This window comes from Cyrtonyx montezumae, unplaced genomic scaffold, assembly GCF_038088225.1.
Source record: "Cyrtonyx montezumae isolate F1298 unplaced genomic scaffold, pur_monq_1.0 scaffold_9, whole genome shotgun sequence".
Classification (NCBI taxonomy): domain Eukaryota; kingdom Metazoa; phylum Chordata; class Aves; order Galliformes; family Odontophoridae; genus Cyrtonyx; species Cyrtonyx montezumae.
Window position 1 is genome coordinate 2,846,071 of NW_027072100.1, and position 12,358 is coordinate 2,858,428.

Genomic DNA, 12,358 nt, shown 5'->3' on the forward strand with positions numbered 1-12,358 from the left:
GTCAGACCCAACAGTGCTGCTGGGAGAGCATCTGTGTCAGACAGAGCAGCACGCAGCCAGCAGGGTGCAGGGTAACAACAGACAGATGCACTCCGTGCTCCGGGGGCTGGACACTGAGCGCTCCACACAGCGCAGGGCAGCAGCTGGCAGTGTGTGAGCCGCAGTACGGAGCTCCGCTCAGCACCGCGCTCAGTGCCGCTCCCGCAGCGGCTGCGTGGGCTCCGTGTGCTCAGAGCCAGGCAGGAGCGGCGGCTCCGTCCGACCACGTGTCAACTGCCTCGAGTTCCCGTGGGTTTTATTTCCTGACTCGAAAAACCAAACCAAACAACCACCAGGACAATGAGCCGAAGCCGGGCTTCCCCATTAGAGCCCGCTCGTGTCTATCGCTGTCACGGACGCGGGCGTGGAGGAGCGGGAGGTGGCGGCCGAGCTCTTCTCCAGGCCGGGGCTGGGCGCGCCGTCCGTGGCCTTGGCCGCGCGGTTCAGCCCTTTGCCGTGGCCGTGCAGGCTCTGCCCGCAGATGCGGTGGTGCCGCTCCCAGTCCTTGTGCTGGCAGAAGGAGCCGCAGTAGCGCGCGATGTTGCAGCCGCTGCACGTCTCGCTGGCCTTGCGACCGCAGTTCCAGCAGCTCTGAAAGGGAGCGGACACAGCGCGCTGAAACGCGGCCGGAGCAGCAGAGCACAGCTGCTGCCCCAGCGGCACCGCAGGGCAGTGCTCACCCCAAATCGGGTCCTGCCCTCCCACAGGAAGCAGCACGCAAGGACTGACGCACGCACGCTGCAGCTGCTGCTGTCTGGTCTTCCCATTTCCCCTGTCCTGCTCTCAACTCCCAGTTCCCAGATCACTGTGTGGATCCCAGTGCGGATCTGCGGCCGCTTCAGGGCAGGGGGCAGCAGCCAGGCTGCAGCTGGGTGAACACCCACCCACAGAGAAGAGCCCTCAGTGCCTGAGGGTCAATCGGGGATGGCATCAGCTCCCCAAGGCCCCTCTGCTCTCAGCACTCCCTGCAGCAGCACAGGGCAAGGGATGCAGGCAGAGGAGGGGATACTCCCCCAGGATTCCCCTACAGAAAACCACTGCTCACCTCATTCCTCCCTGAGCAGTCCCACCCGCTCCCACAGCCTGTTTACCCACTGCTGTGTTGGTTCATCCTTCACTGATCTCATGGAGAAGTATCAGAGCGCACACGTCTGCAACTACGCCCCGTGTCCACGTGGCTGCTGCCACGTGTGGGGATCAGAGCTCCCTCGGGATCAGCACAGGACCGCTCTGCTGCCACACAACTGCCCGCTCCCTTCGCCGTTCTGCTGAGCAGCACCAGGCAAAGCCCAAAGCATTTGTGCAGGGAAACGACAGCTCCGAGGCAGCCACACGTGGCTGTGACATCGCAGAGCAGTTCCTACTCAGCCCCACTGAGACCTCCAGAACCAAAAGGAACGTGTTCCCAGCCGAAGGGCAGCAGTGGTACCTAATGGCTGAGGGCTCAGAGCACTTCTCTGGCGCTCACTCCCCACGCGCTGCTGGGACAAACCAGGAGGCACCCGCTCCTTTCTGAGCTGCCATACCCACTGGATGCCCCCAGACTCTGCAGTACAGGAACAGCACGTTTCCCCCAGACCCAATGGGGCCATAAAGCGCATGCACAGCACCTCCTTATCTGCACACATCAGTGCTCCACAGCAGCAGATTCTCCAGCAAAACCCTTTTCTCTCTGCAGAAATCCCCACAGCTTCCCCACGCCCCTCTGGCAGCACACAGAGCCGTTACAAAAGAAGAACGCAAGGCAGGGGACACCCAGGCACTGCAGGGCTTGCCATTCATGGGCCTGCCCAGTGCCTTTACCTCTGTGGACTCCTCCTGCTCGTTGATGACCAGGAAAGCATCCTCGGTGGCCTGGCGCTTGGCGTCGGCGATGGTCTGCTCCATGCGCGCCCTCTCGGAGGCGATCATCTCGAACGCCTTCTGCTCCGCCTCTGCCACGGCCTTCTGCACCTCCGACATGGCCTGGCGCTTCACCTCGTTCACGGCTTCTTCTGGAAGGAAAGCACAGCCTCACCAGCCCGCCCGGGCTCTGCAGCCACGCGGGATGCAGGGATGGGGAGCAGAGCCCGCGCCACGGCCAGGCAGCAGCGTGCAGCCTGGGGCTGTCCTGCAGCCAGCATGCTGCAGCTCCCGCCTCACCTGCTTTCTTCCATATCTCCTCGGTGACGTAGCCCGTCCCTGACCTGCTGCTGAACTCCCGCAGTGAATCTGTTGGAAGAAGAGCGAGGCAGGGAGGGTTATAGCTGGGCACAGCTCCCAGCAGAGGGTCCCTCCAGCCGGGGCCGTTCGTCGGACGCTCCGACAGCAACACACATCCATGGGGCACCCACACTACAGAACCTTCGAGGTCTTCCATCCCTGTCCCTTTTTTTACTGCTTTGAAACCTCACCCACCCTCTCTGGGTGCAACTTTAAAAGCCACTGATCCCTTCAGCTCTGGAATTCAAATCTGCGTGGGATTCCCACAGGAGGACAACGGCTGAGCTACAGCAGAAGGACCTTTGTCCTTAGTTTGTTCTCCCACCCTGGTTTCAACACGCTCCATCCCAACTGCTGCTCATGCACTGAATCTGTGCTACAACTGGCATCAAGCTGAGGCAAAGCCCCAGGGGTACATTTGGATTTAAGGCTGCAAATCACAAATGCTCAATGACAGGTTGCTTTTCCGTTCCTGCTGTGTGGGTACGTGCTGATGTTCCACAGGCAATGCTCATTCCTGCTGTCCGAGAACTACCAAAACCTGTCCAAAAATGGCTACACCTGACCCAGCCCAATTCGGGCATGCAGGATTCACTCTGTGTATTAATCCACACAAGATAAACATTTATCACAGAATCATAAATCCATTTGAGTTGGAGGGGACCTTTAAAGGTCAGCGGGTCCGTCCCTGTGATGAGCAGGGACACAGCTCCATCATGTTGGTCAAACTGGGACTCTGAGCTTTAAGATGGCATGCCTTTAACTTTTCAAGGTCAGAAATGACCTGGGTTTCAGTGAGAGCTATGTGCTCTCAAACTGGGGAAGGTGAGGACGGCTTTCCACCTGGAAGGCGCTGCTCAGAACTGCCACGACAGACAGATCATCCTCCAAAGCGACTAACAGCTTCCTCCCCATCACTTCATTAAGTGAAGTCAAGCTCATCTTTCCAATATGTTCTATTTAAGCACTCATTATCAGCCTGAAGAGTTTCAGGGTCAGCAGTCAGTCACTGCTGGAAGAAGAAACCACTGCCCAGTGCGGGCATGAATGACACGCCAGTGAAGGGCCTGTCCAGAATGGAGAAAGCTTGACTTTCCACACATAAAAGGGGCTTAGAAATGAAGAAAGACATTTATCAAGCCCTGGAGTATCAGCACTAAGGGGCAATGGTTTGACAGCAAATGAGGGCAGGTTTAGATTGGATGTAAGGAAGACGTGGCTCACGATGAGGGCAGTGAGGCACTGGAAGTGCTGCCCAGAGAGCTGTGGGAGCCCCATCCCTGGAGGTGTCCGGCCCTGGGCTGGGGGCTACAGGAGCTCCGCTATACACCGGACGCCCACGTTTCAAAGACCCATTTCGACACAGAGCACTTCTCATCACGCAGCATCCAGGCCGCTCACCGCTGCCCATGGAGTCGGAGCTGCTGGGGCTGTGCCGTGCCGTGCCCAGCTCTGCCCCGGCCTTGCGCGGCTCGGCCTCGCTGCACCTCCTCTTCCAGTAGTGGAGCTCCTCGCGGTCGGCCTCCTGGCAGCGCCGCAGCACGGCCATGGAGCGCCGCGTCTTCTCCACCATCTCCATGATGCAGTTCAGCGCCTGCAAGGAGGGAGGCTGTCAGCTGTGCCTCTGCTCGCGAGGCCAGCTTGGCTCCTGAGCTTCCCACGGGGGGGGGGGGTTGCCCCAGGGGCTGTCCCAATAAGGGAAAGCCACCGCTACTTCACAGCCAAAGGATCTGAGCGTGGGACCTCAACGGTACTGAGACAGACGCAGGAGTTGGGGATGTGCTTTTATGATTATTTTATGACATCTCTCTCTCCAGCCTAGAGGAATTGGTCCTGGTACCATCGCTCCATAGGCACATCCCAACTTAAAATGTTCACCTATGAGGCCTTCTGCTCCACAGCCGCCCACATGAAGCATCAGCTTTAGGGCATAAGCATGCATAGGGCCCCTCTGCGTTTCTGATCAAAGCTGAATTTCAATCCCATCTCTTTAGGGGAAGCGCTCCAGAGAAGTGCTTGGATCAGCAGCCTTGCTCAGCACAGAAAAACAGGCTCAAGTACCAAGTCTGTCCACACCCAGCTGAGCCCCATACAGGCTGCCAACCCAGGAGAAAAAGCCTTCAACCAACCCCAGTGCCATTTTTTAATCTGTAAGCTTCATACCCGTGCTGCACACAAGATGTGTGCATGCCTGCTGGCACAGCACTGGCCTGAGCAGCTGCTGGGGGACCAGTGCAGGTTGCTCCGACCTGTTCAGGCTGTTCTGACAGCCAGCAGGAGCAGCTCTCCAGCTCCAGACACTTCTTCCAAACTGGTTTTGGTTTCCACTGAGCATGGGCAGAGGAAAAACACCAGCGAACTGCTCCTGCTCCTGTCTGCCCTACCCCCTGTCAACCTACTCGTGGCAGCCTGTCCCATTGCTTGGAAAGCCGGGATAAGGTGTCATATCAACCAGGAGAAAAGCACTGAGTGGAGCAGGTGAGCAGGGGTTGCTGTGTCCCACAGAGCTTCCCACACCTCCCACCTCCTTACATGATCGAGGTGCTTCCACTCGTCAGCCCACTCCCTCTCTGTCAGGCGGTGGTCCACCAGCTCGTCCTGGTAACCTCCATTCAGACCTGCAACAAACCACAGCCGGAGGGGCGATGAGATGCAGCAAGTGCTGCACGAGGAACACGGCCCACAGGCAATAACACAGCAGTGTTTCTAACTGCGTACAGCTGTCATTTGAAAGCACAGCTCCAAGGCGTGGTTAGCTGCACAGGGTGCTCTGCTCCGTGCTCACGTCACAGCCTCCAAGTGCTCAGGTCTCCTCGCAGGTCAGGACCTGCCTTGCTCAGAGGGCAGCTCCCTGTGTGTAAAGCCACGGGGGCTCCGAGCTCCACTCAGCCCTAGCAGCACCAGGAAGTGGAGAGTCACACACTGCCCTCCCCACACACCACAGAGGTGACTGAACTAAGGACGTCTGAAAAGTTAATTCCTATTTACTTCCACAGCCTTCACCTCTGCCACAGTCAGCACCGCCACCAGGTCCTGCTCCTGGCCACCTGACACACACACAGGGACGCGGCAGCTCTGCCTCCCTCTCCATCTTCCTGCTATTTAACTTGTTCTCAGCAAAAACTCTCACCTTCTTCGCGGGGACGCACCCAGAATCACAACCCCAAACCCTCCGGAGCTGCTCACCGAGAGCGCCGTGCCTGTCCCGGATCTCCCTGTGCTCCAGCATCTTCCCGGGCTCTCGGTACAGGTGGGAGGTGGCGATGTCTTCCAGGGTGTAGTGCTGGAGGGGCGGTGGGGTGGGGTGGAACTGCCCGCCGGGGGTCAGCAGGGGGACGCTGAGCGCGGGGCTGTGCCGGGGCGCGGGGCTGATGGTGCACACGCGCTTGGCCGGCGGCTCCGGCGGCAGCGGTTCCCTCTCGAAGCTGTTGTCATCCCTCCTGTAACCACACCGACGGACACAGGGCTTCCTTAGCGCCGCGGGAAGGGGGAGATGGAGAAACTGAAGCAGAATTTGGGCGGCGATGATTTTACCGATTTTACCGGGGCGGGGGGTGGGCAGGAGAAGGAAACTGAAGGGATCGACTTTGTGAACAAATGCACGGAGCGACCTTGCTAAAAGCGGTTCAAAATGCCCAAGTGCTGTGATTCATCTCTCCCAGCACGACCAAATTAAGATTTCACAGCTTCTGTACATTTGAAGTGTGCTCCACATAATTACGTAACGACTTTTAAATAAAGGCAGAGAAAACAAAAACCTTCCCAGCTCAGGCACTTCAGTGCCCTGCTCCCAAACGAGTCCCTGCGAGCAGGGTCTGCCTTGGAGCACACGGAGAGGAACTGCAGCAAAATTAGCAGTCATCAGCAGCTGTAAGGAGTGCTAAGATCCCATGTTTGGCCCTGGACACTGTTAGAAGTTTTGCTGTCCAAAAACATGACCTGGGGAACAAATGGAGCTGCAACGGCTCCTCTCACCTGTCGGGGCTGTGCCTCTTGCCGTTCCCATTGACCTCGATGAGCAGCTCTGAGGAGTCGCTGGGGGAGGAGGTGGTGTTGAGAAGGATGTGCTCGTGCTGTGCCAGGTACTGGGACGGTGTCTGCTTGGCAGCTCGGGCACAGTGCAGCAGCTCTCTCTGGAGCAGAGGGAGGTTGGCCTGGAAAACACACACAGCTCTGCTTCACAGCCTGCACAGGCACGAGCAGGTTCAGAGCATGTAATCCCCCAGAGCAGTAAGAGCTGGAGCCTGGGGCCACACTCAGCACTCTCCACCTTGTCACATCCGCCCTGGGCAGACCTACCTGTTCTGGGCAGGGGCTGAGCGTGGCCTGGGGCTGGTACACACAAAAGTGCTCAGTGCTTCCAGCATCTGGCTGCCCCACACACACTCTATAAGCCAACGCCTCAAGCACTCTAGATCCCAACTGCAGAACAGAGATTGGCTTGTCTCATTTCCCCTATCACACAAGCAGACGTCTGTGGCTCTCATTATAATGTCAGCTTTCCGTGAGCCAGCAGCACATTGGCAACGGCCACGGTCTGCGCAGTCTGCCTTGGACAGAACAGCTCTGGTGTTTGTAACGAGAGCTTCCCCAGCAGGGCCGGGCTGCCAAGCAGCACACCCTGCATGCACTGCCAGCCCCCCAGCTCCTGTCACCTTCAGGAAGGGGATCACAAACGGCCGCAGGGGGAAGTTGGTCGCCTCTTGCAGCTTGCAGTGAAATTCCTCGATCGTCACTGTCGAGTTCTGAGAAAGGAATTAAGAAGTGAAATGACCATTTGTTCTTATTTTTAGAACACTGGAAAACGGCTCAAAAACGGGCAGAACTGAAAGGGAGGCCGCATCTGCCACGACTCGGCACTGACAGCGCTCGCATCAGATCCTGCCTCACGCAGCCAAACAGAACCAGGCCAACGGAGCAGAACGACTGCACCGGGCATGGGGGGCTGCGGGCACAGCTGGCACCTCCTGCAGCCCAGCCCAGGCCCAGGCCAAGCCGGGGGTGGGCAGCAGCTCCAGCTGCTCCCTCCCTCCTTTCTGCTCAGCTCACCCAACCCATCCGCCTGCTGCTCCCACACTGGTGTCCCTGGCTGTGCCCAGGGCTGCTAGGCCGGGACAAGCTGCACACACAAAGCTCATCCCTGCAGCAAGAACTGCTGTAAGGGGGAAGAACGTGAGCAGAGGAACAGACTGTGACGTCCTTCACCAGTGGGTGAGCTAACGTGCCACCTCACGGCCGTGGAAACAGACACAACCCGAGGCTGCGAACAGATCTGTGTCTGCTCTGCCCACACCAACCTGCAGAGCAGCAGTACTCCAGGCTGCCCGTGGCCCAACTGCATCTGCTGCGTGCTCAGCCTGTGAGCGGGGCTGCCAAGAAGCAGAGATCAGCCCAGAGCCGTGCAGCAGGCAGCAGCTGGCACAGGGCTGAGCTCCAGGCCCTCAGCTGGGCAGTGTTCCTACCAGTCAGCTTGTACCACTGTAGGTACAGGATCCAAACTTGCAAGCCCCCTTCATTTCTTGTCTGAAGGAAGTTTCCAGCTCTCCTTAGACGCACAGGGGCAGCAGGCCACGTGTGCACCACCAGCAGCAAGCCCAGCTCTTGCAAGCCCAAGGACAGAAGGAGCAAACATTTCCCAAGCCCTCTCCTGCTGCTGTGCTCAGACTGCTGTAAAAACGAACGCGGCTCAGTGACAGTTTGCACAGCCATCCACCTCTTGCAGATGCAGGCACAGCACCGAGGCCTCCTGCTGCAGTGTCAGGCTTTGTATCTTCCCCAGGCCTCCGCAGGGCTGTGCTACAGTACACAGGAGGGAAAAGCCCCCAAAATGCACCCCGTGCTCAGTGCTGCGTGTCACAAACGAGCTGCTTAAAGCAGCGAGACATCCTCTGTGTACTCGAGTCTCTGAACTGGACTTCTTTTGAAAACAAGCACACGCAGACTGCAGCCCTGCACAGCATTCTCACAAACCCCACTGCTCAGCACCACTCTCTCTGCCCCCAGCAAGTTGTGCCTGAAGGATGGTGGCCCTGCACGCAAGGCCCAGCAGCTCCCCTTAGAAAACAGCACCCAGAGCCACCAGTCTGCACCTGCAGAGGTGCTCGTGCAGGGAAGCCAGTGAGTCGACCAGAAAGCACAAACAACACAGCTGTGCTCAGCCAACAGCCCTGCCTGCGAGGACACAGGGCCACGGTACTGAGCAATGCAGGCACGTGCTGGGAGCCAACGCTACAGCGCTTCTGCAAAAAGAAATGTCCCCTGTGCTTCCCAGGGCACAGCTTACCACCAGGGCCAGGACGAGGGTCCGCACCTTCTCCCCGATCTCCGGGGAGATGTCGTTGCCGAACTGCTGCAGGGTGGTGAGGAAACGTTTCAGCTTGCTGAGCTGCCGCACACCGCACGTGGCCGGGAGCTGCTGGTTGGTCAGCGAGGAAGAGGAGGAGGAGGCAGGGCCGTTGCCAAAGCGCTGGGGTGGGGATGGTGCCCCATTGAGAGTCGGAGGGGAATGGTTCATCCCATTGGGCACTGCAGAGCGGAGACAAAAGTGTTACGGCATGAGATGGGCAGGGCCCCGAGGGCTGCGTCCTGCCTGCAGCTCGGGAAGTCCGCAAGAGATGGGGATAAGTTGTTGACATCCCCTCAGTGCTGTTGTGCAATCTGAAGTCATGTCTGGGAAATGGTGAGAGCAGCTGTGCATGGGGGGCCAAACTCCAGATAAACCCAGCATGTATTTACCACGGTAAATACAGCTGCAGCTGATGCACTGCATCAGCCTTAAAAGCCCAGAGCTGAATGGTGCACCTCTCCTATGGGCTGAGGGAGCTGGGGCTGCTGGCCTGGAGAAGAGAAAACCCCAGGGAGACATCACTGCGGCCTTCCAGTACCAGCCAGCACATGGGGCAGGGGGGGAGAAGCCCCCAGAGCCCCCCCCAGCACAGCTGCCACAGGAACAGAGTCATACGCTGGCCTCAAAGGAACGCAGCCTGACAAAGCTGCCCACACTGCCACTGCACTTCCCAGGATCGCTCCTTGGGTCTTCCCAAGAACCACGCTGGGGAGGGCTTCTCAGAAAAGCACGTGGGCACTGCAGGAGTTAAAGCACGCGGGGACACGGCGAGGAGGGCAGGATCCACACACCTGGAGCTGTGGGGCGAGCACGGAAAGAGGAAGCACAGTCAGTTGAGATCCAAAGGAAAGATAAGGCTGAAGAGAACAACCAGGGCGAAAGGGGCACACAAAGACATGTTCCTTTGTGCACAGAGAAATGATGAAATAAAACTAAAGACTGAGGACAGAGCTGTGAAGGCAAAACGAGCCTTCTCAGGCCAGGGAAGGAACAGAGATGTCCTGGAGGGATCGGCAGTACCTGCCACAGCAGCAAACGCTGAGCTCACCTGAATGGCAACAACCAACACAGCAAGCATTTGTTCTGTAGTGAATGTGTAATAAAGGGGAGTAAAGCCACCCCAGAGGAGCTGCTCCCAAGCAGAGCAGTGCTGCACAGCCTCGAGCTCTCCTGAGACTGCAGCCAAGGAGCTGTGCCCCGTTCCCTGGTTCTCTTCCTCTTACCAAGGGAAGAAGGGGAGTGCAGGTTGCTGCGGGCGGGCAGGAAGGAGCGGGGGCTGCAGGGGAGCACAGGGTGAGCAGGAATTGGAAAAGACATCACAGCTGTTTGTGTGTTAGGGGTACATGAGACAAGCCACCACTAAACCGTGCATTAGGGATCAAATGAAGGCTATCCTTGTCTCTCCAGCCCTGTGCAGGGCACACACAGGGTGGCTCTGACCACTGCCCCGGGCACAGCCGAGAAGTGAAAGCACAAATGAACCTCATCACAGCTCACTGTGCTCACTCTGCTGAGCAGAGGCAGAGAAATCATCTGCAGCCTGCAGATTCAGGCAACGTGGACGTTAACAGTGTGCCACACAGCCTTGCTGCAGGAATTAATTTCTATCACTTTGCTCACAGTCTTTTCCTGCCTTAGCAAAAGGAGAGCCATTAAAAAAACCCTCCGTGCACAAAGCGTGTCTGGTGGGGTGACCCAGTGATTAGCTCTGCTGCCAGCATCACTCAGTGCATTAGCCTGTGTCCTGAAAGAGGCTGATCTGTAAAGCTGTGAAATCCCCTGACAGGATAAAACAGAGGTGTCCCAGACACTGCTGTGCATAGCACAGCAAACACACCCAGCCAGGGGACCTCAGCACGGGAATGAGGGTGAGGGGAGAACAAAACACCCCCGTGCCACGAGTGGGGTGAGGCAATGCCATGCCTGACAGTGAAGTAAAACAGCTGTGCTCCAGAATAACATATTTAGGTGATGAGACTATAAGATGATGGCTTAAATGTTGTCTAAATGGAAAAAGCAAAAGCCTGTGTTCTTCCTGTGAGGTGGGGCTGAACAGCCCCCAGACCCGGGGAGCTGCCTCCGAGCAGCACCCTGCAGCTTAATGGGAGAGGTTACGGAGCAAAGATGGAGAACAGAGAGCTTGGACAGACAGCAAGGGATTTCTGAGGCTGTGAAATTAAAAAGAGGAAAACTTTCTAATCTCAGCTGCAGAAATGCTGCCTGCAAAGCGAGATACAGCAGAGCAGGAATTAACTCTGCCTGATACAGCACAAAGCACGGCTCCTGGCTGCTTTGAAGCCAACCTGATAAAAGCCCTCCGTTTCTTAAGGACGTTATTGCAGACATCACGTCTGCACCTGCACAGAGAGGGACTTGAAGAGACTGTGACAGCACTGGGACAAGCAGGAGCGGGCAGGGGGACACTGCAGACCCCATGGCATGTCCTACATAAGCAGCAAAGCAGCAGGAAAACCCCAGCTCACAGTGCTCACTGTGCTGCCTGGCAGCCTGGCAAACAGGGAGCCCTGCCAGACACTGGCACAAGCAGAGCTCCTCCTCACTGGATCAGTCCCATGGCAAAGTGATTTACTGTGGGCTTACGTGCAGTCGGGGTGAAGGAGACAGGCCGGGGGCCGCCGGGGTTGACAGGAGGCAGCGGGGGCATGTTGGGAGGAGAGGACCTGCTCTGTATCTTCACTTCCACAGGCGAGCCGGGCATCACTGGCACCCTCTTCTCAGCAGCAACTGCACAAAGAGAACGTGGACACGTTACCAACAGTCCTCAGTGGGGACCTACCTGCTGGGCAGGAGAAGCAGAACTATGAGGCCTTTAGCTCCATGAAAACTGTGGGGAGATACCAAAGCCACAGCAAGCCACTGTTGTTTTTAACCATAATAAAATAACAATGCTAAAATCACACTAATAAACACTGTTCACACACACCTGGCTGCTCTTTCACACCACTCACGGCCTGCTGCTGCAGGAGCAGCACTGCCACACACACAGGGGCTGCTTGGTGCACAGCCCCAGTACCCACCTGCCCCCTGTCCTCAGCCCCCAGCCTCACGCTCTGGACACCAGAATGTGGCCACCAGCCCACTTTGATTCCTCTCCTTCCCCTCTTCCACTGTGTGCATCCACAACTTCAGCATGGAGAGAAACTGAGTATTGCTACCAATCCTTATTGGTTTTCATCTGTTCTCCTAAAGCACTCCTAGGGCACACTGCACACAGCGTGGAAGCACCAGCAAAGAAAGCAGGGCTAACCTGGTTCATCTGCAGAGGGGATAAAAGAGCCTCACAGCTCTGATTCCCCAGAACAAAACCAGCTAGCACTGTGCTACCCAGTGAGGAAGGAGTTACTCACAACGAGGGTGGTGAGGCACTGGGACTGGGTGCCCCATCTCTGGTGACACCAAGGCTGGGCCGGGCTCTGAGCAGCAGATGGAGCTGCGGATGTCTGTTCATCACAGAGCGATGGGATTCAATTTAAAGATCCCTTTTAACTCAAACCATTCTCCATCTCTATGAAAACCCAGTCCGGAGGAGTCAGCACCTCACCTGCAGGTGTGCTCCAACAGACAGCAAGGAGCAGGCAGGGCTGATGAGCATAAAGCTTTCCACTAAAGGCCTGGGGCCTCTAAAACCCGGACCAAACCCATTCTTCTGAAACTCACTTTCAGTCTAACCACATCCATTTCATGAGAACCGTGCCTGCCAAACAGGCTGTGCAGGAGGATGTGAGCCAGCCCCTGGCTGACCAGGGCTGA

At 57.3% G+C, this 12,358-nt stretch overlaps 1 protein-coding gene across 3 annotated transcripts in view; it reads right to left on the reverse strand.

Annotated features, from left to right (window-relative positions):
• Window positions 1-262: 262 nt before the first annotated feature.
• The window catches only part of CBFA2T2 (CBFA2/RUNX1 partner transcriptional co-repressor 2), a 47,402-nt gene continuing 35,306 nt past the window's right edge, over window positions 263-12,358 (reverse strand). For all 3 annotated transcript variants that reach the window (XM_065754091.1, XM_065754093.1, XM_065754092.1), the window contains exons 2-11: window positions 11,189-11,332; window positions 8,525-8,766; window positions 6,897-6,986; window positions 6,217-6,395; window positions 5,428-5,681; window positions 4,774-4,859; window positions 3,643-3,835; window positions 2,182-2,250; window positions 1,843-2,033; window positions 263-630 (exon numbers count right to left, since the gene is read on the reverse strand). In XM_065754091.1, the coding sequence (XP_065610163.1) occupies window positions 364-630; window positions 1,843-2,033; window positions 2,182-2,250; window positions 3,643-3,835; window positions 4,774-4,859; window positions 5,428-5,681; window positions 6,217-6,395; window positions 6,897-6,986; window positions 8,525-8,766; window positions 11,189-11,332 (1,715 nt within the window). In that variant the 3' untranslated portion in view covers window positions 263-363. The remainder of the gene's footprint in view (window positions 631-1,842; window positions 2,034-2,181; window positions 2,251-3,642; window positions 3,836-4,773; window positions 4,860-5,427; window positions 5,682-6,216; window positions 6,396-6,896; window positions 6,987-8,524; window positions 8,767-11,188; window positions 11,333-12,358) is intronic.